Source organism: Oryx dammah, unplaced genomic scaffold (genome assembly GCF_014754425.2).
Source record: "Oryx dammah isolate SB20612 unplaced genomic scaffold, SCBI_Odam_1.1 HiC_scaffold_11, whole genome shotgun sequence".
NCBI lineage: Eukaryota > Metazoa > Chordata > Mammalia > Artiodactyla > Bovidae > Oryx > Oryx dammah.
Genome location: NW_024070195.1, coordinates 47,274,829 through 47,301,443, shown reverse-complemented (window position 1 = coordinate 47,301,443; position 26,615 = coordinate 47,274,829). Strand labels below are relative to the sequence as shown.

At 42.2% G+C, this 26,615-nt stretch overlaps 1 protein-coding gene across 12 annotated transcripts in view; it reads left to right on the top strand.

Annotated features, from left to right (window-relative positions):
* DST (dystonin) overlaps positions 1–26,615 on the top strand; it is a 514,228-nt gene that overhangs the window by 112,904 nt on the left and 374,709 nt on the right. For 5 of the 12 annotated variants that reach the window (XM_040249205.1, XM_040249203.1, XM_040249206.1 and 2 more), the window contains exon 1: positions 305–395. The exons of 6 other annotated variants lie outside the window; for them this stretch is intronic. In XM_040249205.1, the coding sequence (XP_040105139.1) occupies positions 305–395 (91 nt within the window). Of the gene's footprint in view, positions 1–236; positions 396–26,615 lie in introns of those variants that run through there. One more of the 12 variants, XM_040249197.1, reaches the window with a different exon arrangement.

The following is a 26,615-nucleotide window of genomic DNA, read 5'->3' as shown; positions in this document are numbered from 1 at the left end:
CCCGGCGGCCGCCGCGTCAGCTCCCGAGGGTGCAGGCGGCCGCCGCCCCGCGCCCGCCTTCGCCGGGCCCCGGGCTCCCCAGCGCCGCGTGGCGCCGCGCGCCGCCGGCGGGCTCGCCTGCGCGGACCGTCGCTGAGTCCCCGGGGCGTCTCCCCGGCCGACCCGCTGGGCGCCCCGGCGCTCCCCCCGGCCTGCCCTCCTCGCGCCTTTCCGTGCCCGCGGCCGCCCCTCGCTGACTGCGGTCCTGTCCGGGTTTCGAGCGGGAGAGGGGGCTCGGCCGGTCCCCGCTGAGATAAACCTGGGCATGGCGGGGTACCTCTCCCCGGCCGCCTACCTGAGCGTGGACGAGCAGGAGTACCTCCAGGCCTACGAGGATGTCCTGGAGAGGTACAAAGGTATGTCGCCCCCATCCCCCCGCCTGGGCGGGGCACAGACCTGCGGGGTGACCGTCTCCTTTGCTTGAGAGGAGCCACTGCTGCTTGGGCACCAGTAAACAGGTGTCTGGACCAGTCCTGGGACTGAACCTGGGCTTTTGGGGACGGGATTCCGTATCCCACCGCAGGGAGGGTGGCCGAGTGGGCGATGGCCGGAAGACACCGTCGGATGGGCAGTACAGTGCGGGGGAGGGGTTTGGTTTCCAAGAAGCACCTTGCGTTTTTCTCCTTTGTAAAAGCTCTTAAGCACTACGCATAATCATCCTTCTTGCTGGGAGGGTGGTTACCGGTTCCTTCTCCGTGGGATTAGTAAGGCATTGCTGCCCTTGCTTGATATGGGGTATTGGTTAACCCTTAAAAAAAGGTTCTGGGCTTCTTAAATAAATGGACTGTTTCACCACTGAGAGCATCACCAAATCGTTTTTCTTAAAATGATTTTATTTGAAAAGTTTATGGTTCGTGACTATATTAAATCTATTCCTACGTATCGTAAAGGTTACTTGATAGTGTGATGGATGAAAGACTTTTCGTCAGAGTCTGTTGTAAATTTAAAGGTAAAGGAGTATATTTTGAGATATTTTTCTGCCTGTCCTTTATGTTAGGGAAATTCTGTGATAAATAGTATTAACATTTTAGCATTATGTTTATTTTGACTTTATAGGTAAATGAGAGGTTAGATTAAAGAACACTTTCCCATCTTAAAGGGTCTTTTAGTCTCTGGACATTGTCTTTCAAAATGTCCAGACGGTCTCCTAACTGTGGCTCCACCTAAGCACTCCACACCCATGGATGGCTAAGAGCCTTAATATATTACTGGTGAATCGGGGCCTGTTTCATCGGTTGGTTTCAAGTGGTCTTGCTTCTTTTGAATATTTGCTTTGGTCTTAAGAAACTCAATTTCTGTAAATTGAATGGGGATTGTATGGTTTAAGATGCATGTATCACTAGACGTCTATTAGTAGAAAGTAGAAATATAGAATACTGAAATGAATAAATTCCAAGCCCCCCCGCCACCCAAAGCTCAAAATCTACCCATGAACATGTTTCATCTCCTTCTCGAACATATTTTATTTTTGACATTCCTTTAATGCATGTAGAATTCTGTATACAGCGCAATCAGAATTCCTTTGTTCCAAGGCTCTATTGTATGACACTACGACTGAGCAAGTGCTGTGATATTTTAGGCTAAAGCACATTCGTAGCATCTGTATATGCGTTCACGTCCAGTACACTCATGTTTACGTCTATACTTCCATTTAAAAATAAGATTCTTAACCAGTTGTTCCAGAACTTTAAAAATGAGAGATATTGCAATATACTAATAAGCATGAGTTTGAGTGAACTCCAGGAGATGGTGATGGACAGGGAGGCCTGAGGCCTGGCGGGCTGCGATTCATGGGGTCACAAAGAGTCGGACACGACTGAGCGACTGAACTGAACTGAATAAACCTTATGGAACAGGTACACCTGTGTTCTTTAAGGTCAGAAAGAAACAGTCTGAAAGTTTGAAAGTAAATAGCTTTTTTACTTTTGAAAAAAAAAAAGATAGCTGTATGAATTTTTGTCCCATCAACTTTTACCTCTGTGACATGTGGGTAATTGCAGATGACTTGGAAAACAGAAATAACTGAGGTGCTGATTTGACTTGTCTTGAGGAAGTGGACGTTCTGTAAAAGATGGGTTTTATTTGCCTTTGAAAGTAAAAGGAAATAGAAGATCCTGGAGGTCATTGCCGATTCCACTTTATCTCATTTTCTTATAGCCTAATCATCAGTATGGAACTTTACACATCCACTTTTTCAAACTTGTAGTCCCGAATTTCCTGAAAAAGTGGAGGTTGTTTCCTTCATCTTCTTTGTGGTGTTAAAATGCATAAGTCATCAGTTTGTCCTTGGCTTTATAGATGTTCTGTGTTTCGTCTGGTCTTAGAAGGAAAAGTAAGAGTATTGGCCAGTGCGCTATGTGGAAAGCTAGAGACCTGGAAAACGCATTGCTTCCCGATGTGTTTTGAAGCCAGTTATGAGTTCCCATCAGTATCCAATTCGATGACTTCATTACAGAGCTTATTATCCCGATGACTTGCTGTGGGGGCTGATCTAATCAGAAAAGAATTGTAGGCTGTGAATAGGGAGTGTCAGCTCACTCAACTTTCAAAGTACAGTTGTTCCATTTTCTGAAATCGTGCATTGTTCAAAACATTTTCCATTCCCATTTGAACTTGAGAGCTTATTTCGATTTTCATTTCTGACCAAGTTCCTTGATTCCAGGGTGACTTTGCGTTTGGCTGGAGTGTTATCAGGTTGCCAAGTGATCATATGCCCCAGCTGTTGAACGTGTAGGTCAGCTGTAACAAATTCAGAATTTGTCTGTTGACAGAAATGGAGAATTACAGTAATGTATAACGTTAGCAATTATGATTATTAGGTTTAGAAGTTGAGAGTTGAGTCCTCAGATGGCTTTGGAAGAACTTCAAACCTAGCCTTCTGGATCAGAACAAGAATAGCGGCAAGTGAGTGAGCCCTAATTATTTATGGTGTAGTCTATTCTTGGGTCTTGCTTTGGTCCTTACTTTTGAGTGAAAAGAGGCAACTGTCTACTGAATTAGAATAACACAGAAAGAGCTATTTGCTGCAGAGAAGGGTGCAGTGTTGTGATTCATATTCCAGTGCCTTTACTTATAAAATGTATTTGTTGCTAGGATGTTCAGGGCATCTGATTTAAAACTTCAGCAGATTGCCAGAGGCAGGGTGAATAAAAGCATTTATTTACAAAAAAAAACATTTATTATTGTTTATACTAGAAATAGCCCATATCAGTGACTTTCTTTAATATCTTACGGTGAATTATCCAGTGTATTTATCATTGGAAAAGACTCTGATGCTTGGAGGGATTGGGGGCAGGAGGAAAAGGGGACGACAGAGGATGAGATGGTTGGATGGCATCACCGACTCGATGGACGTGAGTTTGAGTGAACTCCGGGAGATGTGATGGACAGGGAGGCCTGGCGTGCTGTGATTCATGGGGTTGCAGAGTCGGACATGACTGAGCGACTGGACTGAACTGAACTGATAAAACATTTTTAGTAGGTTAGCATAAAAGATGCACAACGTCCCTCTTGTCTTCCCTGTCAGTATAAGGAAACCAACTGACATACTGTTATTAGAATTAATTTCTATATATTATTATATTACTAGTGTTAATTAGCTGTCACTGTGAAATTCTGGTGTTTGAGTCTGTGATGGGAAGATTTTCTTTTCTCAACACATTGTTAATTTTTAAAATTGATATTAAGTGTGAAAATGAGAGCGCTAATGTGAATCCAATGAATTTTATTCTATACATTTTACACTTAATGGACAAGGAAGGTAAATTATTTTGGTCCAAGAAAATGAGTATTTTTCCATTGACCTGGAAATTAATCAGTTATCCCCAAATAACTATAACAAGGGTTTCTTACTATTCTCTATGAAAGCTGAGTGGCAGATTTCTTACTTATGTATGACTGTGTATCTGTGTGTATGCTACTGCTGCTGCTAAGTCGATTCAGTTGTGTCTGACTCTGTGCGACCCCAGAGACGGCAGCCCACCAGGCCCCTTTGTCCCTGGGATTCTCCAGGCGAGAACTCTGGAGTGGGTTGCCATTTCCCTCTCCACTGCATGAAAGTGAAAAGTAAAAGTGAAGTCGCTCAGTCGTGTCTGACTCTTAGCGACTCCATGGACTGTAGCCTACCAGGCTCCTCTCTCCATGGGATTTTCCAGGCAAGAGTATTGGAGTGGGTTGCCATTTCCTTCTCCAGTCTGTGTATATAGATCATGAAAAAACCCTCTTTGATTAAGAAAAAAGACAGAAGTTTCTGTTTTCCATGAAAACGCTGAGGAGTTGCGTTAATCCTTTTTTCACATTAAGGCCCCGTGATTCTGCTTTTGTGCATGGTGACAAAAGGAACTGAGAACTATTCCAGCTGTAATTTTCATTTTCAGTTCACTTTTAAGGCATACATAAATACATGGATGGTCAAAATCCTATCTTTTACTGTGTAAATTAACTTTGGTGCTGGCTGAATTGGAAGCTGGAGTCTAAAGATTTCAGAGAACTTTGCCCCCTTCAATCTGTGTGACCTCAGTGGTTTTCAGCTGGCTTCAGGATTCTGCAAAATCTTGATTTCAGATTTCATCTCCTCTTTGAGATTTGTAGTCAGTTGTGTAGTGAGTGATCTTTAATAGGGCCTCATCATGATTGGGAAGAACCCTGGAGAAGGAAATGGCAACCCACTGCCGTATTCCTGTCTGGGAAATCCCATGGACTGAAGAGTCTGGAGGGCCACAGTCTGGGGTCACAAAGTGTCAGATATGGCTGAGTGACTGAGCACAGTACATCGTGGTAGTGCTGCTTCTAGCTAGGTATGATAGTATTAGTCTGGGCCTTTTCTTTTCTTTTAAAAAATGAAATAGGTTTAACTAGTGATGAGCATTAGTTAAGATTGTGTTTGGATGTTTGTAGCAAAAAACAGGTTGATGATGTTTTCTTTTTCTCAGGGACTGGGAGGGCTGTGGGGAACCTCTATTTGCCACTAGGACCCAGACTTCTGTGTTGCTTCTTGGCCATCATGTGGTTGTTCTCTTGTTACAAGATGGCTGCTGCTCTTCCAGCCTTTGCATCTCAATTCCAGATGGGAAGAAAGGAAAGTGTTAGAGGAAGCACCCTGACTGAAACTGCCCACCCTGACCAGGCACCATAATAACCATTTGCATGTGTTATTTTAAAACAGGAGGTCCTGGTAAGGAAAATGGAACTAATAAGCTACCACTAAAATAGGAGTTTGGAATTAACATATACATACTACTATATATAAAATAGGTAACCAACAAGGACCTATTGTATAGCACCAGGAACTATACTCAATATCTTGGTTACCTATTTTATATATAGTAGTATGGAAATGTTAATCCCAAGCTCCTAATTTATCTCTTCCCTTTCCCTTTCAGTAACCCTGTTTGTTTTCTATGTTTGTGAGTCTATTTGTCTTATAAATTAAAGTTCACTTCATCTTTTTTTAAGATTCTGCATATAAGAGATAGCTTATGATATTTGTCTTTCTCTGTCTGACCTGTTCACTTAGTATGATAATATCTAGGTTCATCAGTGTTGCTGCAGATAGCATTATTTCTTTTTTATGGCTGAGTAATATTTCACTGTATGGTCTATCCCTTTAATGTAATTATATTTGTCATAGTTTTCTACTCTACTCTCTTTTCATTCAGAAGAGGAAGGAAATAGTCCTCCTGAGGTTGGGTATTGGGGAAAACTCTGTCCTTCAGGTCACGTGGGATTTTCCGTGGACAGAGGCTGAAGGTGGCAGGGAGGGGAGCCTCAGGGGCAGGGTCTGGCGGGGCAATTCTGTTGCATTAGCAGAACCACAGAACTCATTTGGAGAGTTTGGCTGAATAGGATCGGGTAGCGGTTATGGGAAGATGGATCTGGCTGAATATGGACCAGGTTGAAGAGAGCCCGGGATGCCACAGCCAGGACCAGATTTGGGGTTTCTTCTCTAGGCAGGGAACTCTCTTGATCCTTGCCAGGGTGTTAGATCAGTTTCAGGAAGATACCTCTGGTAACAGTGTGGAGGCTGAATGGGAGGGGAGCCTCAGGAAGTCACCGAAAGATTGAGGTGTTTGGATGGAAGGCTGGTTCAGTAGGAGCTTACTTCAGAAACTTACAGCGTGGCTGATGGTTGGCTGTATGTGTGGGGACAGGATGGGGTGCAATGACTTTGTTGTTGAAGATACTTGGGGCCTTTTTAATTTGTAAAAAATTTCTTATAGTGTGTGTTCATTACAAAACATAGTTTGAAGTTTTAAAAATTCATTTAAAGCTGCTGTTAAATAGACCTTTAGCTTAGCTGTAGATGGATGGAATCCAGTAAATTCAGTAAATGATGCGAAGAGCTGACTCACTGGAAAAGACCCTGATGCTGGGAAGGATTGAGGGCAGGAGGAAAAGAGGGTGACAGACGATGAGATGGTTGGATGGCATCAACGACTCAATGGACATGAGTTTGTGCAAGCTCTGGGAGATAGTGAAGGACAGGGAAGCCTGGCCTGCTGCAGTCCATGGGGCTGCAAAGAGTCGGACACAACTGAGCTACTGAAAAACAACAACAAATAAATATTTATCAAAAAGAGAAAATACTGTTTTGAAATAGTCTTTTTCCTCTTTTTTAAAAAGGGGTGTAGTTGACATAACATTAGAAAAAAATTCTTAATATTAATCATTGTTAGGGCTTCCCAGGGGGTCCTAGTGGTAAAGAACCAGTACAGGGGACGTAAGAGACGTGGGCTTGACCCCTGGGTCAGGAAGATCCCCTGGAGGAGGGCACGGCAACCCACGCCAGTGTTCTTGCCTGGAGAATCCCGTGGACAGAGGAGCCTGGCAGGCGACGGTCCACAGGATTGCAAAGAGTTGGGCATGACTGAAGTGACTCAGCACGTGCACTTATATGACGGGCACAGTGGAGTGTATTGCAAATGAGTTATCTCTCATTTCTGAATCTCATAACTATTTAACTACTGCTGTTTCACCAATATGAACATTGAGGCTTAGAGAAGTTAATTTTCCTGAAATATATAGCTGAAACTGGTAGCAATGACATTTGAACATCAAGTGTATATTTGATATAAACTATGTATTTTGACTTTTGTTATATTGACCAGGAAATGTTGCAGAAATAGTATTTTTAAGCATATTTAAAAAATTAGGATTATGATTTTATTACTAGATCTTTCTGAAGTGTTTTAAATGGATACATGAAATTAAAAATAATAGTTTAAAAATTCATAGAGATTTAGTTCAAATATTAAATAGACTTTGGAGCTTGAACCTGTTGTATCTTAGCTGGATTATATATTCTAATGGGTAGATATCCGTGAAAATAAAATAGAATTTTAGTATGAGCATTTCCAGGGTGTATTTAGGTTGAGATTTTTGAGAAGAATTATGTTTTGTAAATGTCACTGATGAATGTGGCTGCCTTGATACATGCCTGAGATGTTTCCTGGAAAGAATCGTCAAAGGGAGCTGACAGAGTCCTGATTTTTCTCTAGTGGGTGAAAATATTTCCCAGTGAATCCTGGTATTAAAGACATTGTACAAAGATACCATTGTCCCAGTGAATTAAAAACATGCCCCTATTTTCAGTGGTACAGTTCTCCATGCTGGCCGTGCCAGTGGGACAGTTTGTCTTCGTGAGGCTGGGCATGAAGCAGAACTATTTGGTGGCTTATTTTACCCTCCTGAAGGGAGAGAGGCAGACCTCCCTCACTCTCCACCTCACTAGGTTAAAAACTGAGCTGAAAGTCGCTCAGTCACGTCCGACTCTGCGCTCCAGGTCAGAATACTGGAGGGGGTAGCCTTTCCCTTCTCCAGGGGATATTCCCAACCCAGGGATCGAACCCAGGTCTCCCGCACTGCAGGCGGATTCTTTACCAGCTGAGCCACCAGGGAAGCCCTTTTTTGTTAATAAAGGTGGGATAAAATAGGGCATATGAGTATTTTGGGCAGTAGAGATTACATAGTCACTGAATGAGGTAGTCACTGAATGAGGTAGACCTAAGAATGCAAGTCCTCTGACTCCGCCTAGGGCAGTGGCCATGGAAAGCAAATTTTTTTCTTTTTTAGGGAAGTTTTGGTTTTATGGAAAAATTGAGCAGAGAGAACCGAGTTCTCCTGGGCTCCCTCCCCTCCCCGCAGTTTCCCCTTTTGATATCTTGCATTGGCGTGGTGGATTTGTTTAACTGATGAACCAGTGTTGGTACATTAGTATTAGCTAAGATCCAGTTTGCGTTTGTGACACTGCACAAGTCCTTCTGGGCTCTCTCCCGTTTCAATGGTCTGTGTGTCTGCTTTTGTGCCCCATCACACTGTTTTGGTTACTGTAGCTTTGTATGTGGTCTCAAGTCAGGGAGCCTGATTCTTTCAGCTGTGTTCCTCCTTCTCAAGATTGTTGTGGCTCTTCAGGGTCTTTTGTTTTTCCATACAAATTTTAAAATTATTCGTTCCAGTTCTGTGAAAAATGCCGTCAGTGTTTTGATAGGGGTTGCACTGAAGTAGTTTGCCTTGGGTAGTATTCTCATTTTAACAGTATTAATTCTTCTGTCCAAAACCACAGTGTATCTTTGCAACTATTGTCTCCAGTTTTTTTCATTGATCTTATAGTTTTCTGAGTACAGCTCTGTTACTTCCTTAGATAGGTTCATTCCGAGGTATTTTATTCTTTTTGATGTGATGGTAAATGGGATTGTTGCCTTAATTTCTTTCTGATGGTTCATTATTATTGTATAGAAATGTGACAGATTTCTGTATATTAATTTTGTATCCTGCAGCTTAACCAGATTCATTGATGAGCTCTAGTAGTCTTCTGGTGATGTCTGTAGCATTTTCTTTGTATAGTATCATGTCATCTGCCAACAGTGACAGTTTTGGTTTTTTTTTCCAATTTGCATTCCTTTTATTTCTTGTTCTTGTCTGATTTCTGTGGCTGGGACTTCCGAAACTATGTTGAATATGTACAGTTCTTTGGGAGTTGACTCAGCATGTTATGTGTTCACTGTTACAGTATCATATAGAATAGTTTGATAGCCCCCAAGTCCTATGTTCTGCCTATTCATTCTCCCATGCTTCTGGCAACCACTGATCTTTTTTTTGTCTGCATATAGTTTAATCTTTTCCAGAATTTCCTGTAGTTGGAATTATACAGTATGTAGTCTCTTTAGACTGGTTTCTTTCCCTTGAAAGTCGCTCAGTCGTGCCTGACTCTTTGTGACCCCATGGACTATACAGTCCATGGAATTCTCCAGGCCAGAATACTGGAGTGGGTAGCCTTTCCCTTCTCCAGGGGATCTTCCCAACCCAATGATTGAACCCAGGTATCCCACATTACAGGCGGATTCTTTACCAGCAGAGCCGCAAGGGAAGCCCTTCTTTCACTTCAGTTCAGTTCAGTCGCTCAGTCGTGTCCGACTCTTTGCGACCCCATGAATCGCAGCACGCCAGGCCTCCCTGTCCATCACCATCTCCCAGAGCTCACTCAGACTCACGTCCATCGAGTCCGTGATGCCATCCAGCCATCTCATCCTGGGTCGTCCCCTTCTCCTCCTGCCCCCAGTCCCTCCTGGCATCAGAGTCTTTTCCAATGAGTCAACTCTTCGCATGAGGTGGCCTAAGTACTGACCCAGGGATGGAACCCAGGTCTCCGGCACTGTAGGCAGACACTTTACTGTCTGAACCACCAGGGAAGTCATTTGGGTAAATGCCTGGGAGTGTGACTGCTGGATCATAGGGAAGCCTGTGTTTACCCTTTAAGAAACCGCTGAACTCGCTTCCAAAGTGGTTGCACCATTTTTCGTTTCCACCAGCAGTGAATGAGAGTTCCTGTTGAATGAGAGTTCCTTGTCGCTCCACACCCTCCTTAGCATTTGCTGTTGGCAGTGTTTTGGATTTTAGCCATTCTGATAAGGTGCGGTAGCATTGAATTGGTTTAATTTGCACTTCCCTAGTGACCTGTGATGTGGAGTATCTTTTCATATGTGCATTTGCATTTATGTATCTCCTTTGGTGAGTTGTCTGGTCAGATCTTTTGCCTTTTGTTTTCTTCCTGTTGAATTTTGAGTCCTTTGTATCTTTCAGATATCAGTCCTTTATCACACATCTTTCACGAATGATTAATAATCTTTTTTTTAAAGTTTACTTCAATTTCAATTTTATTTATTTTGAAATTTTAATTGTATCTCAAAATTTAACTTAAGAGATTTGAATACTTTATTTTTAATTTAATTTTATATTAAAGTATAGTCGATTTATTACTACAATGTTGTGTAACTTTCAGGCATTCAGCAAAATGATTCAGTTATACATGTACATATATTCATTCTTTGTCAGATTCTTTCCCCATAGAGGTTATTACAGAATACTGAGTAGGGTCTGTGTTATACAGTAGGTCCTTGTTCATTCTCTATTTTATATATAGTAGTGTGTATATGTTGTTGTTGAGTCGCTCAGTTGTGTCTGACTCTTTGCGACCCCGTGGACTGCAGCACACCAGGCTTCCCTGTCCTTCACAATCTTCCAGAGCTTACTCAAACTCATGTCCATTGAGTCGGTGATGCCATCCAACCATCTCATCCTCTGTCGTCCCCTTCTCCTCCTGCCTTCAATCTTTCCCAGCATCAGGGTCTTTTCCAATGAGTCAGTTCTTTGCATCGGGTGGCCAAAGTATTGGAGCTTCAGCATCAGTCCTTCCAATGAATATTCAGGACTGATTTCCTTTAGGATTGGCTGGTTTGATCTCCTTGCAGTCCAAGGGACTCTCAAGAGTCTTCTCCAGCACCACAGATCAAAAGCATCAATTCTTCGGCACTCAGCCTTCTTTATGGTCCAGCTCTCACATCTATACATGACTATTGGAAAAACCATAACTTTGACTATCCTGACCTTTGTTGGCAAAGTAATGTCTCTCCTTTTTAATATGTTGTCTAGGTTTGCCATAGTTTCTCTCCCAAGGAGCAAGCATCTTTTAATTTCTGCAGATGGCTGCAGTCATCATCTGCAGTAATTTTGGAGCCCCCCAAAATAAAGTCTGTCACTGTTTCCATTGTTTCCCCATCTATTTGCCTTGAAGTCATGGGACCGGATGCCATGACCTTTGCTTTTGAATGTTGAGTTTTAATACAGCTTTTTCACTCTCCTCTGTAACCTTCCTGAAGAGGCACTTTAGTTCCTCTTTGTTTTCTTCCATAAGGGTGGTTTCATCTGCATACCTGAAATTACTGATATTTATCCTGGCAATCTTGATTCCAGCTTGTGCTTTATCCAGGCTGGCATTTTGCATGATATCCTCTGCATATAAGTTAAATAAGCAGGGTGGACGTATTCCTTTCCCAATTTGCAACCAGTCTGTTTTTCCATGTCTGGTTCTAACTGTTGCTTCCTGACTTGCATACAGGTTTCTCTGGAGGCAGGTCAGGTGGTCTGGTATTCCCATCTCTTTCAGAATTTTCCAGTTTGTTGTGATCCACTCAGTCAAAGGCTTTAGTGTCATCAGTGAAGCAGAAGTAGATGTTTTTCTGGAATTCTCTTGCTTTCTCAGTGATCCAGCAGATGTTGGCAATTTGATCTCTGGTTCCTTTGCCTTTTCTAAATCCAGCTTGGACATCTGAGAGTTCTCGGTTCATGTACTGTTGAAGCCTAGCTTGTAGAATTTTGAGCATTACTTTGCTAACATGTGAAATAACTGTGCATACATTTGAACACTGTTTATGTATATGATAGTAATCTTTTTGTGTTGCCTCCTTTTGACACTTTTGAACCGCTGCATGTTATAGATACTATTTAAATAAATAGGGCCCTGCACATTTTCTTTCCTAGGGGCACAGTATTTGTAAGTACTGTTTTGTTTTGCAAATGGACACCATGTGGACCTCCTACGTGGGCTTGCATGGGGTAGCTCAGAGTTCAGCAATCTGACAGTTTGCTTTGTGAAGCTGCATATACTGCTGCTGCAGTTCAGGTACCCTGCTGGCTGGCAGCTATGATGCGTTATAACACTTGAGTCTAAAATTAGTTGAACTATTCTATTTTAAGGATAGGCTGACATTAGTAGTTCATGTCCTGCAAAACATGTGAAAGTTAAACTCTTAGGGTATTGAGTTACTTCTTTTAAAATGTAGTCAGAAGTAGGGCTAAATAGATAGTAGTTTATATAATTGACTCGAGAATTTTTGTGATGGTGATTTGATTGTAGCCTGAGTATCATGCTGTGCATATAGATAATGTCTAAGAGCACAAAGTTTTACTGTTATGACTTAGAATTAAGCAGCAGGTAAATGATTGTGTTTGAGTTTTAAAATCATGAGTTATGAGGTAAGACAAGATTACCTGATTTTTCTTTCAGCATAGTTTTGGAAGAGCTACCACCTATCAATATTTATGAATGCTGGAAACTACTGGCTGCCTTCGCTAGGAAAAAAGTATTTGGTTGTTCATTTTGTGATCTTTGTAATAACTTTATTTACATGACAGAAACTGGAGAATATTGACAATACTTAGTAGATAAAAAGCCAAGTGGTTGAAATTCAGAGTTTTGATTTTGCTTCAGTTCAGTTCAGTTCAGTCGCTCAGTAAGATTTTATTTAAATAAATAACTTTATGATCTTCCTGAGGAAGGGCTTACGGTTTTGAAGGCAATTGTAGTGTTATTTGACTGTGCCTTTCACACAGTCTCAGAAGCTCGAACAAGTTAGCTGCTACAGATAACATAGTCTTCATACTTTTCTTTGAACAAAACGGATGGATTGAAGAATTCTAAACTACAGAAAACAAAATGCAAGGGTGCTTTCTGTTCTTCGTGGAAAAATAGATGTATTTAATGTTACAAATGTTTTCTCATTTAGAAAACTGTATAGAAATTCAAATCTGTGCTTTAGTAGAGTTAAAATGATAAACAGGATAAAATACTTTTGTAACTAGCGTTTCATTGAAAGGTGTCAAGCTGCATTATTCCCAACCTCATCTTTCTGTATTTCTCATTGGAAGTTAGTCGATTCCATGCTCAGATGCACAGATCACCTGGTCACTTACACCCTCCCGGAGCCTCCGTGGTGTGTTCTAATCAGGATCCTTGGGAAGGCTGGGGAGAGAGGACACTTGGGGGCAGGAGAAATTTTTCTTCACCAAATTGAAATATGTGGTTTAATTCTTTTTTTTTGTCCTTTATTTTATTATTTTTTAAATTAATTTATTTTAATTGGAGGCTAATTACTTTACAGTATTGTAGTGGTTTTGCCATTCATTGACATGAATCAGCCGTGGGTGTACATTTGTTCCCCATCCTGAACCCCCCTCCCTCCTTCCTCCCCACCCCATCCCTCAGGGTCATCCCAGTGCACCAGCCCTGAGCACCCTGTCTCATGCATCTAAATGCTTGTTGAGCATATACTTAGAAATGAGCAGAGGAACTGGGGCCTGTGGAAGGAAGAGGGACGCAGGCTGTGGGCTGTAGCCTCTGGAAGAGCAGAGACGGTGAGGCCAGTGTGCCCGCTCCACGCGGTGTCAGTGAGCCCTTAGGGACGACCCGTCCAGGCCTCGAAGGTTCTCAGTGAAGAGCATAAGCTACTCCATCTTGTAAAAGAGCTCCATTTTGCAAAGGTACCGGGCAAACAGACTTAGACTTTGGATATTGCCTAAACTTGCCCCACTGTGCACGAGCCAATCAGCTCTTAGGTTAAACCTTCTGACTTTAAGTTCAAGAATTTGTGATTTACCTTGGAAGTAATGAGTTACATTTGTGATTTACCTTGGAAGTAATGATTTACCGTGGAAGTAAAAAAACCAATCAGAAATCCACACACAACCCTATAGAAGAGGGTAACCAATCAGTAGTCCTTCAGCCTGAACACCCCCTTTGTTACCCTTTCACCTGAATATTCCCTATATAAGCAGTTTAACCCAAAACTCAGGGCTCCTCTCCTTAGCTGCTGCATCGGTAATGGTGGGAGCCCCAGCTCGAGCTTGCTTTTGCATCGGATATCGGCTCCCTGGTGGTCATTGGGAGATTTCACGACTTGGGCATAACATCAGGGGCGGGAGGGGCTCAGGGACAGGACTGGCGTCCGAGTGAGGCGGTCCGGGGAGGAGGCTCCGCGCTGTGGGTGAGGGTGGGCAGTGTTGGTGGAGGGTTTTCTGCGTTTGCCTTGTCATCTGCACAGTCTGACCTTGTATTTCACTCTTTGCCCTGTGGGAAGAGTATTATCATAACGACTTAATCAATCGTTTAAAAAAGAGCGATCTTATTTGTGGATAATCAGTGTTAAGCTGTAAACTTTATCCTCTGTTTTTAAGAACTCTGCTAATACCATGGATATATTATCAAATCTTAGGCTTCAGTTGTGAGAAATAACTTGTAGACCTGGCTCAACAAATGCCAAGGTTGAGACAGTCTTGCCATTTGAGAAAAGCCTGTGTTGCTGTGAACTTCCTTCTAAGGACTGCTTTTCTGCGTTCACAGATCTTGTCCAGTGGTTTCATTGTTGAATGAGTCTTGACGTAGTGTAGGAAATTCAGAGATCCATGATCCTCACTCCTTACATACTGATTGTGTTTTTATAAACATGTTATAATTTCATTCTTACGCCTCCTATCTGAGACAAGTAACCAAGAGTCAGTTCCCTCAGAAGCTGGTTTCCCATGCCTGCACTGATGGGTGGCTGCCTGGAGGTCTGGCAGCGAGTCGACAGAGGCCTCTTCTCTTGGTAGCTGAGGTCTGTCTTTACATGCATTCACAGCTGTTACTGTATAGACTGTAAGCGATGTATGTGACGAGAGGTGAATAGTCTCAGTTTAAATCAACAGCTATTTAATATGTCCTGGGATTATTGGTAGAGGTCTATATTTAGAAAGTAGATAAATACAGTTTCCTTTTTGTGTAATGTTGTTTTGGGCTATCCTTAACCTGTAAACTTTAGTGAAAAATTCTATTGCTGGCTATTGGGAATTTAGGTATTGGAGAGAAAAACTCCATTATCTTTTATTTCTGTTGTTAACTGAAGCAGCTTTTAAAATTATAGGGTTTTACGTTTAGACAAGAAAACTATCCCAATGACTAAATGTGTAATTTCTGTATTACTCAGTGGAAAAACAGGAACTATGTCTGTGTAAATTTTAGGGGAACGTGAGAGGAAAAATCTATGATACAAAGTAGGTAGCATTTTTGGAAAATAAATGTGCAAAATATGTATAAAAGATCTATAGTTCCATTGTCCAAATACAGTAATTAATGTTTTGACGTATTTTCTCTTCTTTTCCTTTTCTCTTTTCTCCTTAATATATAACATTTAAAAATTTGGACAGTGTATGTAAAATTCTATATCCTGCTTCTGTCCAACTCTTTACGACCCCATGGTCTGCAGCATGCCAGGCTTCCCTGGCCTTCAGTATCTCTTGGAATTTACTCAAATTTAGGTCCATTGAGTTGGTGATGCTGTCTAAGCATCTCATCCTCTGTACCCCCTTCTCCTTTTGCTTTCAATCTTTCCCAGCATCATGCTGCTGCTGCTGCTGCTGAGTTGCTTCAGTCGTGTCTGACTCTGTGCGACCCCATAGACGGCAGCCCACCAGGCTCCCCCGTCCCTGGGATTCTCCAGGCCAGAACACTGGAGTGGGTTGCCATTTCCTTCTCCAATGCATGAAAGTGAAAAGTGAAAGTGAAGTTGTTCAGTCGTGTCCGACTCTTTGCAACCCCATGGACTGCAGCCTTCCAGGCTCCTCTGTCTGTGGGATTGTTCCAGGCAGGAGTACTGGAGTGGGGTGCCATTGCCTTCTCCATCCCAGCATCATGGCTTTTGCCAATAAGTCGACTCCTTGCAGTCCAAGGTATTCTGAAGAATCTTGTCCAGCTTAGCCATTCGAAGGAAGTCAGTTCCTTGGTGCTCAGTCTTCATTATGGTCCAACTCTCACGTCCATACATGGCTACTGGAAAAACCATATTTGACTGTATGGACCTTTGTTGGCAAAGTAATGGCTCTGCTTTTTAGTATACTGTCTAGGTTTGTCATAGCTTTCCTTCCAAGGAGTAAGTGTCTTTTAATTTCATGGCTGCAGTCACCATACACAGTGATTTTGGAGTCCCCCAAAATAAAGTGTCTCACTGCTGCTGCCTTTTCCCCACCATGAAGTGGTGGGACCAGATGCTGTGATCTTAGTTTTCTGAGTGTTGAGTTTTAAGCCAGCTTTTTTACTCTCTTCTTTCACACTCACGGCGAGGGCTCTTTAGTTCCTCTTCACTTTCTGCCATTAGAGTGGTATCATCTGCATATCTGAGGTTGTTGATATTTGTCCTGATTCCAGATTGTGATTCATCCAGCATTTCTCATGCCCTGCTTATCCAATTAATATATCAGGATATTTTCTAAATGCCATTAAATATTGAGGTTGGCCAAAAAGTTCATTTGGGTTCTTCTGTACCATCTTATGAAAAAGGCCCAAAAGAACTTTTTGGCCAACCCAATATTGTTTCAAAGTGTTTTTAATGACTGATGCATGCATTCTGTTATGTATAGTGATAAACAGTGTTGTGACACCATTTAAGCAATTTTGTGTCTTGATAGATTTGATTAATATTATTATGTTGGTATATTTTTGATCTAATTACAAGCTTCAGAAATACGTTTTCAAGATAAGAAAGAAATCTTACGGATTATATAAGGTGTTAATGGTTAACTGGTTATAAGATACTGCCTAGTTCATGACTGAGTAGATTCTTGAGTTATATATCCAATTAAAATTTTCTAATAGGTCTGAAGTCTAGAAATTCCACAATAAATTAAGCAATGATGAATAATCTAGCGACCGGATTTCCCTTCCTGGCTCGCAGTGCTAACTAGCTAGTCTTGCATTGGCTCATAAATTAAAGGAATGATTGCCTCATCATCCTGTAGTACTTGCTGCAATGAATTAATTCATTGTTTATTCATTTAGGAAACATTTATTGAGTATTTATTTATTTATTGAGTATTTATTTGTTGAGTATTTCTTGTGTGCCAGCAAGTACAATATGTTAGATCACTAGGGTGACCAATATATGAAAAACAGTTACCTTTTATTTTACTTGTCGAGTTGTGGATGCATTTATTTATTCTTTTTTTTGGTCCAATATTTAATTTTATTATTTTTACATTTTGTGTCACTTTACTCTGATATGACGGTCTGTCTGGTTAGCCTTGGCATCACTTTCTGACCTACTTTCCATTTATTGTTTTTGGCATACACTTTATGTTTTATTTCAGATGATCACCATATTCATAGTTTTAATTTATTTATGAAACTACTATTGATTCCTTTTGAAAATGCCTTTGTTCTGTGCTTAGTTGTTCTCTCATGTCCAACTCTATGTGATCCCATGGACTGTAGCCTCCTGCGAGGCTCCTCTGTGCGTGGGGATTCTCCAGGCAAGAATACTGGAATGGGTCGCAATGCGCTCCTCCAGGGGAATCTTCCCAGCCCAGGGATTGACCCCAGGTCTCCCGCATTGCAGGTGGATTCTTTACCATCTGAGCCGCCAGGGAAAATGACTTTAGGACTTTTGATATAGGCTGTAATCCTTGATTGCATTTGCCTTTTATTATTCATGCTGGTCTTCAACATTGTCCCCTTTGTTAGTGGTACTGAATTAAGCAGTGCTTGGGAGGGACGAGGCTTATTTATAACACTGATTGAAGTAAAGCTTTGGAAGAAATTCCTAATTTAAAACCTTTTCCCACTTTCTTCACACGAGTTACGATATGTAAACTTCGTGCCTTCAAGTGTGAACAAATGATCTATATTGATCAGTGAAAAGAATTGTAGTTCTGCATCTGACCCTGAGTCTGCCCCCTTGCTGGTCCATCTTTGAGAATTACCGTTGCTTGTTGACACAGAGAAACAGTGAGTGCACTGATTTCTGGACTTTCGTTTTATAAATGAGAAAACTGAAGTCCAGGGAAGAGGAGTCAGCAGAAGGAAGAGCAAGATCCGCACTGAGGTCTCCTGACCCCGCGTCCCCACACGCCTCCTGCTCCTTTTTGGCTTGTCAGTGGGTAGAAGGGGTGCTTTCATGAGCTAGGTATGAGCCACTTCAGGAAAAAGCCCTGGCTTACGAGAGGGTTAGTAAGGAAATTAATGTAGAAGAAACGAGTGGAAAAAGTGAAGTAACAGGGCGTCCTGTGACGAGTCCTGCAGTGAGACTGCTGAGTTGACAGCGTTGTATTCCATGTTTAGGGACTTTGGGGGCCAGTGGGATGTCAGCAAACTTAGGTTGCGAGCAGCAGGCTCATCACTGTTCCGGGGCTTTACGAAATAGATTAAGTTTAATATGAATTGGATCCATAAACCCAGACGAAATAGTCCTCCATTTTGAAAAATTCAGTGACGTTGGGCTGCCGCGTTTGGTCGGTGTGTGGATTCCCAGCTGTTTGCTGATTGACTGGGATCCGGGCTCCGGCAGGCGGGCTGGGCCAGTGGCCATTCCCGTTCCCTTCCCCCTGGCTGCCTTCTGCGCTGAGACTCGGGCTGCCCCCTGTGCTGTGGGTCCCGGTGGACACGGGGGATGCTGCCCCCGGCCCTGTTTCCAGTCTGCCTCCAGAGTGCGAGCGGCAGGGAAGGGACGGACGTTGGGGTCTCCTGGCGCCCCTCCGGGGCGTGTGCCGTCTGTGGGAGGTGTGCGCGGGCGGGAGGGGCCGGGAAGAGGAGGGGCAGCTCGGGGGCTGGAGGTGAACGGTGGCCCGACTCCGCTGCCCATCTTTGGTTCTTCGTGCTTCCGTTCGCTTGCCCGGCGCCCTCCGAGCTCAGGTTTGCTTCTTCTGGCTGGTCCAGGCTCCTCAGCCTCCCTGTGACAGCAGCAGGTGAATATGTGGTTGGAGGGATGTGATTTGGAAAGTGCGTTTCCATAGCAACATGCCTGATTTATGTGTTTATTAAACTTTATTTTTTTGAAGATCCAGTTATTTAATTATTCTAGATTGACTTCAAAATGTCAATGTATGTTGTACAGCAATAATGTTATTGTTTTACCATTTTTGCAATTAAAAATAGAGCCTTGTATGACCAGGGGTTATCTAATCTTTATTTAAACAAGATTTTAAAGAGGAAATGTGTTATACATTGGGGTTTTTTTTTGTTTTTTTTTGGAATTTACAAGTAAATGTCTATAGTAAAATTTTCATTGGCACATACTTGGGCATAGGTCTCTGGAGAAATTTAAAGGATTTTGGAAAATGTTAGTATTTTTTTTTTAAGGTTAGTGACCACTTTTATTCCTGTTGTCCTGCTCCAAAAGCGTTTAGTGTAGCGCCCAGGACTGGCAAGGACGTGGGAAAATAGTGCTCCATACATTGCTTCTGACCTGTGATTTCCTAACCATCTTTGGGGAAAGGAGGTTGCTGCTGAAGGAACATCTGCTCTGAGCCACCAGAATTCCAGAATCTTCCTTGCAGATAGAATTCAAGATGTATATTGTGACATTGTTTATAATGGCAAAATACTGGAAACAGCCTGAATGACTATCAGTAGGGGATAGCTGAGTAAATTTGTATACTTCTGTACCTTGAAATGTTAAGAAACTATTAACAAATATGAGTTAGATGTCTCATTATTGACCCATAACATTTCCCCAGTGTTTTAAGAAAAAAGGCAGAAGATTAGTGTGTATGGCATTTTTATAAGAAAAGAAAAATTCTGTGTTGAAGCTTAGGGAGAGAGATGAAGGTTAGAAACTGAATTGTTAATGTGGTTAACTCCGGGGGTAAGATTTTGTTCAATCTTGGCATTTGACATTTTGAAAAGTATCTTATTTCTTCTTTCATAAATATAGATGCCACCACAAATAAAGTAGGACATTCATAAGGAGAAAAGTATTAAATACTTGCACAAATGTGATGAAGCAGTACTGGTTTTTGAGAATAACTTTCACCGTGTGACTCTGATGAGTATGATTTATAAGTTGTGGGTATTAAGTGGCACTGACTTAATAGACCATCTGGCACTCTCATGAACAATTTACAGGCTTAGGGTCTGTGTGGTCCCTGTGGCTGAAGTGGCTCACTATGACCTCAGCCACCATTCTTCACGTCTGATTTGATCAGTCGCTTGCTGGCCGAGTCCAGTGGGGCGCGAAGGTGCCGACTCAAAGAGTTAGGCAGATGGAACCCTGGTCCCTAAGGAGTGCTGTCCTGAGTCCCGGTTCTGTTTGTTTTCTGATCTGCCTTCATTTTTTACTCATTTATTTAACAAATTATCTGAAAGTGTATTGAGTGCCCATGACATACACAAAGCTGAAAAAAAAGTGGCGTTGCTTTTTAGGAGGCCTCAGTCTGTTGGGGGAAATCAGCAACGTGAATAAGATGACTAAGGAGAAGTTAAGATGCTGTACATTCAGTGTGAATAAAGTCTCCTAGGAGTGACTTCCTTACACTCTTTACCTAATTAAGTCAACCTGTCTTGTATCTCTTAACTTCTTTCATAAAGTTTTTTTCCTCTGACAAGTAGGAAGACAGAAATTATAGGAGAGCCCGGTTATAGTATTAACTTTTTCTTTTTCTGTGTGTTGGAATATTAATATAACATAACTCAGGGTTAGAGGGGAGTGCCTACTACTGATAGATCATATGGAAATACAGGAGGGGGACTGAGGAAAATGAATTGCGTATTTGTTTATAGGATCATAAAATAAGGGAATATTGAGTGATTCTGACAAGTTGGGAAGCTATAGAAAATACTTTTAAGACTTTTAAATATTTCCAGTGCTTATCACGGTACTTTTTGTTGTTATTATTTAGTTGTTAAGCCGTGTCCCACTCTTGGGACCCCCGTGGACTGTAGCCTGCAAGGCTCTTCTGTCCGTGGCATTTCCCAGGCAAGAATACTGGAGTGGGTTGCCGTTTCCTTCTTCAGGGCATCTTCCCAGCTCAGGGATTGAACCTGAGTGTCTCCTGCATTGCAGACAGGTTCTTTCACTGAGCCTCCAGGGAAGCCCATCGTGGTACTTGGCATATTGCAAATGGTTAATAGTTACTTGCTTTTTTTAAACGATAGAATGAATTTCTGTTGAGGATTTGGGGCTGTATGATTTTTCTGAATTTCGAGTTTCCCTGGCGGTCCAGTGGTTGAGATTCCACACTTCCAGTGTAAGGGGCACGGGTTCAATCCCTGTTGGAGGAACTAAGATCCTGCATGCTGTATTAGAAAAAGTAAAAATTAAAAAGAACAAAGTGTACAACTTGAAAAGTTTTGAGTAGATTTAAAAAAAGATTTTCTGAATTCCGTTTCTTAATAAGGCTAAACAGAACGACTCTGTCTTAAGCTTCCCCAGTACTTTCTTTTTCAGTGTCTAATCTGTTATTAATGTCCTCCAGTATATTTTTCATCTCTAGCAGGTGAATTTGGGTCTTTTTTCACTTCTTTTGTGTCTTGTCTGTTTCTCTTTAACATGGTTATACTTTCCTCCGTCTGTTTGGACATGCATAGTGTACTAATAATGGTTCTTTTAATATCCTCGTCTACTATTTCTACTTTTTGCATCATTTTTTGGGTCTGTTCCTTTGATTACTATTTCTCCCTATTTTCCAGCTTCATTGTATGCCTGGTAGTTTTTTGTATAGATGCCAAACATTCTTGATTTTAGTTAGCTGGGTGCTGAATTTCTAAAATGTTTTTTAATGTTTTTGTTTGCCAAGCATTAGTAGAGACCAACCCTTCTAAGTTTTGCTTTTTAAACTTGGCTGGGTAGAACCTTGTCAGCCTTAGGCTGGGCCTTGTCTTCCTGTAACTGAGGTGACACCTTTCTGCATTCTGCATGCTTCTTTCTGCTCGTCCTCTTCCTGGCTCTGGCAGTTTCCTAACGCATATGTATACACACCTTGGGTGAACACAGTCCTCACATGGTTCCAGACTTGGCCTTTGTGCAGCTCGTGCCTGTTCTGCGCAGTGAAGTTTCTGGTGGTCTTGAGCTCCTCAGGTGAGCTGTCTTCTCCTCTGTTGGAGACCACCCTCCCTCCTTGACCCCGCTCTCCCCTCCTCAGCTGTACCGAGGCCTGGAAACTCACTCCAGGCAGGCAGCTGGGATGGTGGGGCTCATTTGGTTGGTTTCCATTTTCTCAGAAATCTCTGTTGTCTATGTTTTGTCTGATGTCCAAAGACATAATTACATCTGTGCCTCTTTTTAGAGAGAAATAGTTGCGTCAAGTGGCAGAGTAAATCTGGTTCCTATTCCTTCATCGTGTCCGGAGGTGGCAGGCCCTCCTCTTCTCTTTAAAGGAGAGACTTTCCTGGTGGTCCAGTGGTTACGAATCCACCTTGTAATGCAGGGGGTGTGGGTTTGGTCCCTGCTTGGGGAACTGAGACCCCACGTGCCGGGGAGCATCTAAGCCCAGGTGCCGCAGCTGCTGAGGCCTGTGCCACAGCTAGAGGGTCTGCGTGCCACACAGAGAGGCCGCAAGCCGTGCAGCGAAGACCCTGCATGGTGCAGCCGAGGCCTGGCCCAGCCAGATAAATAAGTAAACGTAAAAAAGAAGGCTTACGTGCGTGCAAATCATGCATGAAGTTACCAGTTACAGCCGGATGGTAACAATACAGACTTAAACCCTCAGAGTCCTTCCCGTATCGTTCATCTGTAACTTTACTACCTTCCTTCTGTTCGATGGGTGCCCTGGACTTGGCTGGTGGAAGTATGGAAAAGAAAACCCATGGTCCCGGTTCACATGTTGCCTTTGTATTAGTATTGATTTAGCCCTGAGACGTGAGCGTTGTTGTACAGCAGAGAATGAAGACGTGACACACAGGTTTCTATATTCTCACATTAATGTAAGTGTTTCTGTTTGTGTGATATTAAACTTGAGTCAGTTTAATAAAACTATGTTCTCATAGTCGGGCAGGGAGAGGGGAAGGATTCTTTTATTCTTTTTTGTAGTGACAGCACATTTATTCTGAAATACAGAGCAGAATCATAGAGCTGAGATGGCCTAATTTAGCGGAATTGTACTCAGAGATTAAACTCTTTGAACTGGGTAGAACCAGAGTTAGAGCTGGAGCCCAGGAATTCTGATTTCTGCTTTAATGCTTTCCCGCTTAGTCATGCTGTCTATGTAATTGGAGCTCCCAAGTGCAGGCGCGGTATTTCTCTTCCTCGGCACGCCCGGTGCGTCTTAGGGCCCAGCAGGCAGTGTTGTTGTAGACTTTGTTCTGTGCTGTGCAAACTGCCATACTTTTGGCCTGAATTAGAACATTTAGTTGGTCCCTCTGAACACATTATTCCTGTGTGTACTGTTTTAACACAGGCATGCACTGAGCAGTTAGAAGGCAGTTGAGTGCTTGACCTTTTTTTTGAAAGTTAGTCTTTGTGTTTCAGCCGGAGTGACTGTGGGCTTGTTTGATATTAACTTGAGTTGCTGAGTAATGTCAGAAGGTCGAACAATTTTAAGAGATGTGAGGACTGTATCTGATGACAGTTTGGCTCTTGGCTTTTACCTCCTTAAGGTGGCCTTCATATTCAAATGTGGCAAATTAGCCCTGTTATTTTTAAAGAATAATGAATCTACCTGGCTTTGGCAAAGCAGAAAAGACAAGACTGGTGCAGTTACACACTAGGGTATGCGGTTCTTCCGGGACACAGTTTTGAAAAGGAACTTGAACTTGACCGTCATATACACACTACCACATCGGGACAAGGAGACTAGAGGTTCTCCTGTGAAAAAGGAAGAGATTGAAGGTGATTTATTATAATAAATCTGTAACAGTGGGCATTAGTGTGCTGGTAAGTTTTTGATCACCAGTTCTCCTAGGATAAAAGCCATGATTTGTAGCATTCGTGCCTTTCCAAGGTGTAAGTTGAGCTACACCTTAAGTTGGGACTTCCCTGGTGGTCCAGAGGTTAGGAATCTGCCTTGCAATGCAGGGGACATGGGTTCGATCTCTGATCAGGGAGGTAAGATCCCACATGCCATGGAGCAAATAAGTCTGTGTGCCATAACCTGAGGGTCTGTACTTCACAACAAAATATCTTTTGGGTTTCCCTGATAGCTCAATTGGTAAAGAATCTGCCTGCAATGCAGGAGACCCCGCTTTGATTCCTGGGTCGGGAAGATCCACTAGAGAAGGAATAGACCACCCACTCCAGATTCTTGGGCTTCCCTTGTGGCTCAGCTGGTAAAGAATCCGCCTTCAATGCGGGAGACCTGGGTTCAAACCTGGGTTGGAAAGATCCCCTGGAGAAGGGAACGGCTACCCACTCCAGTATTCTGGCCTGGAGAGTTCCATGGACTGTATATTAGTCCATGAGATTGCAGAGAGTTAGACGCTCACTTTCAAGAGCGACTTTCACTTTCAAGGTGTAAACACTTTTAGTACGGTCGATTTCTGCATACCAGTTTGGATGCAGAGTTGGAGAGAGAGGTGCAGGGTCTCACCATGACCTGGTCTCCACCATGCACGTGCCATAGGCATAAGCAGTGAAACAATGATGTCAGTAGTAAGTGACAAGTTGTATTTATTATCTTGATTTTTAGTGTAATTCATTTAATTATAGTTTCAGGTAATTTAATTTTTAAAGATAAAACTGTTGTTAATAGCTAGCTTACAAAATTCTAGAAATTCAGCACTTCATTCAAGCTTGTCTTCCACTGAAAATAGGTAGCATTTATTTAGTTTGTATTATCTGCCTGGGGTAGTCTATTTTGTGTGAGTTATGTCACCTTCTGATTAACCCTTTGAAATAGGTGCTTAGATAATCTCCATTGCACAGGTGGTAAAGTTGAGCATACAGAGATGTAGTAATTGCCCAGGTCATAGTTTAGGGTTGGCTGAGCTGGGGTTCAGAACCAGGGCCCCTGTTCCCAGAGCCTATGATCTTAACCCCCTTGCAGTATTACATCTTGGGGTTAAAGATATTCTTTTTAAAAATTTTTTTAAAAAAGATTAAAAAATTAATTTATTTATTTGGCAGCTCCAGGTCTTAGTTGCAGCCTGTGAACTCTTAGTTCAGGCATGTGCCATATTAATTCCCTGACTGGGGATCAAACCCAGGCCCTCTTAATTGGAAGCATGGCATCTTAGCCACTGGACCACTAGGGATGTCCCTAAAGGTATTCTTGAATGTGAGTAACTATAATAGTAGTAACTGTAGTAACTATAGTAAATTTTGAGTTAAAACTACTTTTGCTTCAGAATTATTTAATGATTTGTTTAGCAATTGTTTAGATTTTATTTGAATTTTCATTTATGATAACGTGTCGTTGTTGTTTAGTCGCTCAGTCGTGTCCGACTCTTTGCGACCCCATGGACTGCAGCATGCCAGGCTTCCTTGTCCTTCACCATCTCTCAGAGCTTGCTCAGACTCATGTGCATCGAGTCGATGATGCCATCCAACCATCCCGTCCTCTGTCATCCCCTTGTCTTGCCTTCAATCTTTCCCAGCATCAGGGTCTCAGGGTCTTTGCCAGTGAGTTGGTTCTTCCCATCAGGTGGCGAAAGTATTGGAACTTCAGCTTCAGCCTCAGTCCTTCCAGTGAATATTTAGGATTGATTTCCTTCAGGATTGACTGGTTGGATCTCCTTGCTGTCCAAAGGACTCTCAGGAGTCTTCTCCAACACCACAGTTCAGAAGCTTCAGTTCTTTGGTACTCAGCCTTGTTTATAGTCCAACTCTCACATCCATACCTGACTACTGGAAAAATCATAGCTTTGACTATATGAAGTATTCACATAAGTCAACAGGACTCTCTCTGGTAGAAAAACAGCCTGGAGACTTCAATATGGGTGGGGACAGTGTCCATTCTCTTCACTGTGGTGTCAGCTCCAGCCTTGCAGAGGGTCTGATCCACAGCAGGACTACATAAAGGCCATTTTATTCCTGTAAATTGTTTACATGTCTTAATGAAGCATATGTAGATTTCTTGACCTTTTCCTTATGTATTTTCTAATGTTGCCTTAATTAAAGAATTAAAAATGTTCAAGAAAGTTTTTCTGGTTGTATTGTTAGAGACATTTTATTCCCTGTGTTCAAACAAGGATGATGAGGCCTAATCAGTTTTTTCGTATTATAATTAGGAAGCGGTGTATGCCATTTCATGTCATTTCCGTACATAAAGTTGATGTTCCTAAATTTGAGAATTATGGAATTGCTGTATAATTTCTAGCACCTTCAGGTTGCACTGAGCTGCTTATCTACAAACTTTTGTGAAGGTTGCTTAGTGAACTCTGAACCATGCAGAGACTGATTTTCATTGTGTGTCTTTTCCCAGCTTCCATGTCTTTCTTCTCTCTGGGAGATGTGATTTTGGCCATCTGAGAACTCACAGGGACTTCTGAAGGATGTTGTGAATTACCTTGAGATGTGATGAAATGTATCAGAGTGGTGCTTTTGGTGCTGACAGCTAAATTTGGAGATTAGGAACTAGGAGTTTTTTGAGTTGGTTTGAAGGAGGTGTTCAGGTGATGTTAATAGGTCACTAGGTGATGTTAATAGGCTTGTCATCTTTTGATGTGGGGAGTCAGGGTCTTGCTGAAGATAGAAAAGGCAGGAAGGGGAGGAAGAAGAAAAAGGGACACATGTTGAATGAAGATGACCCAGGGTCAGATCCAGCCTAAGTGGGTACATGCGTTATGT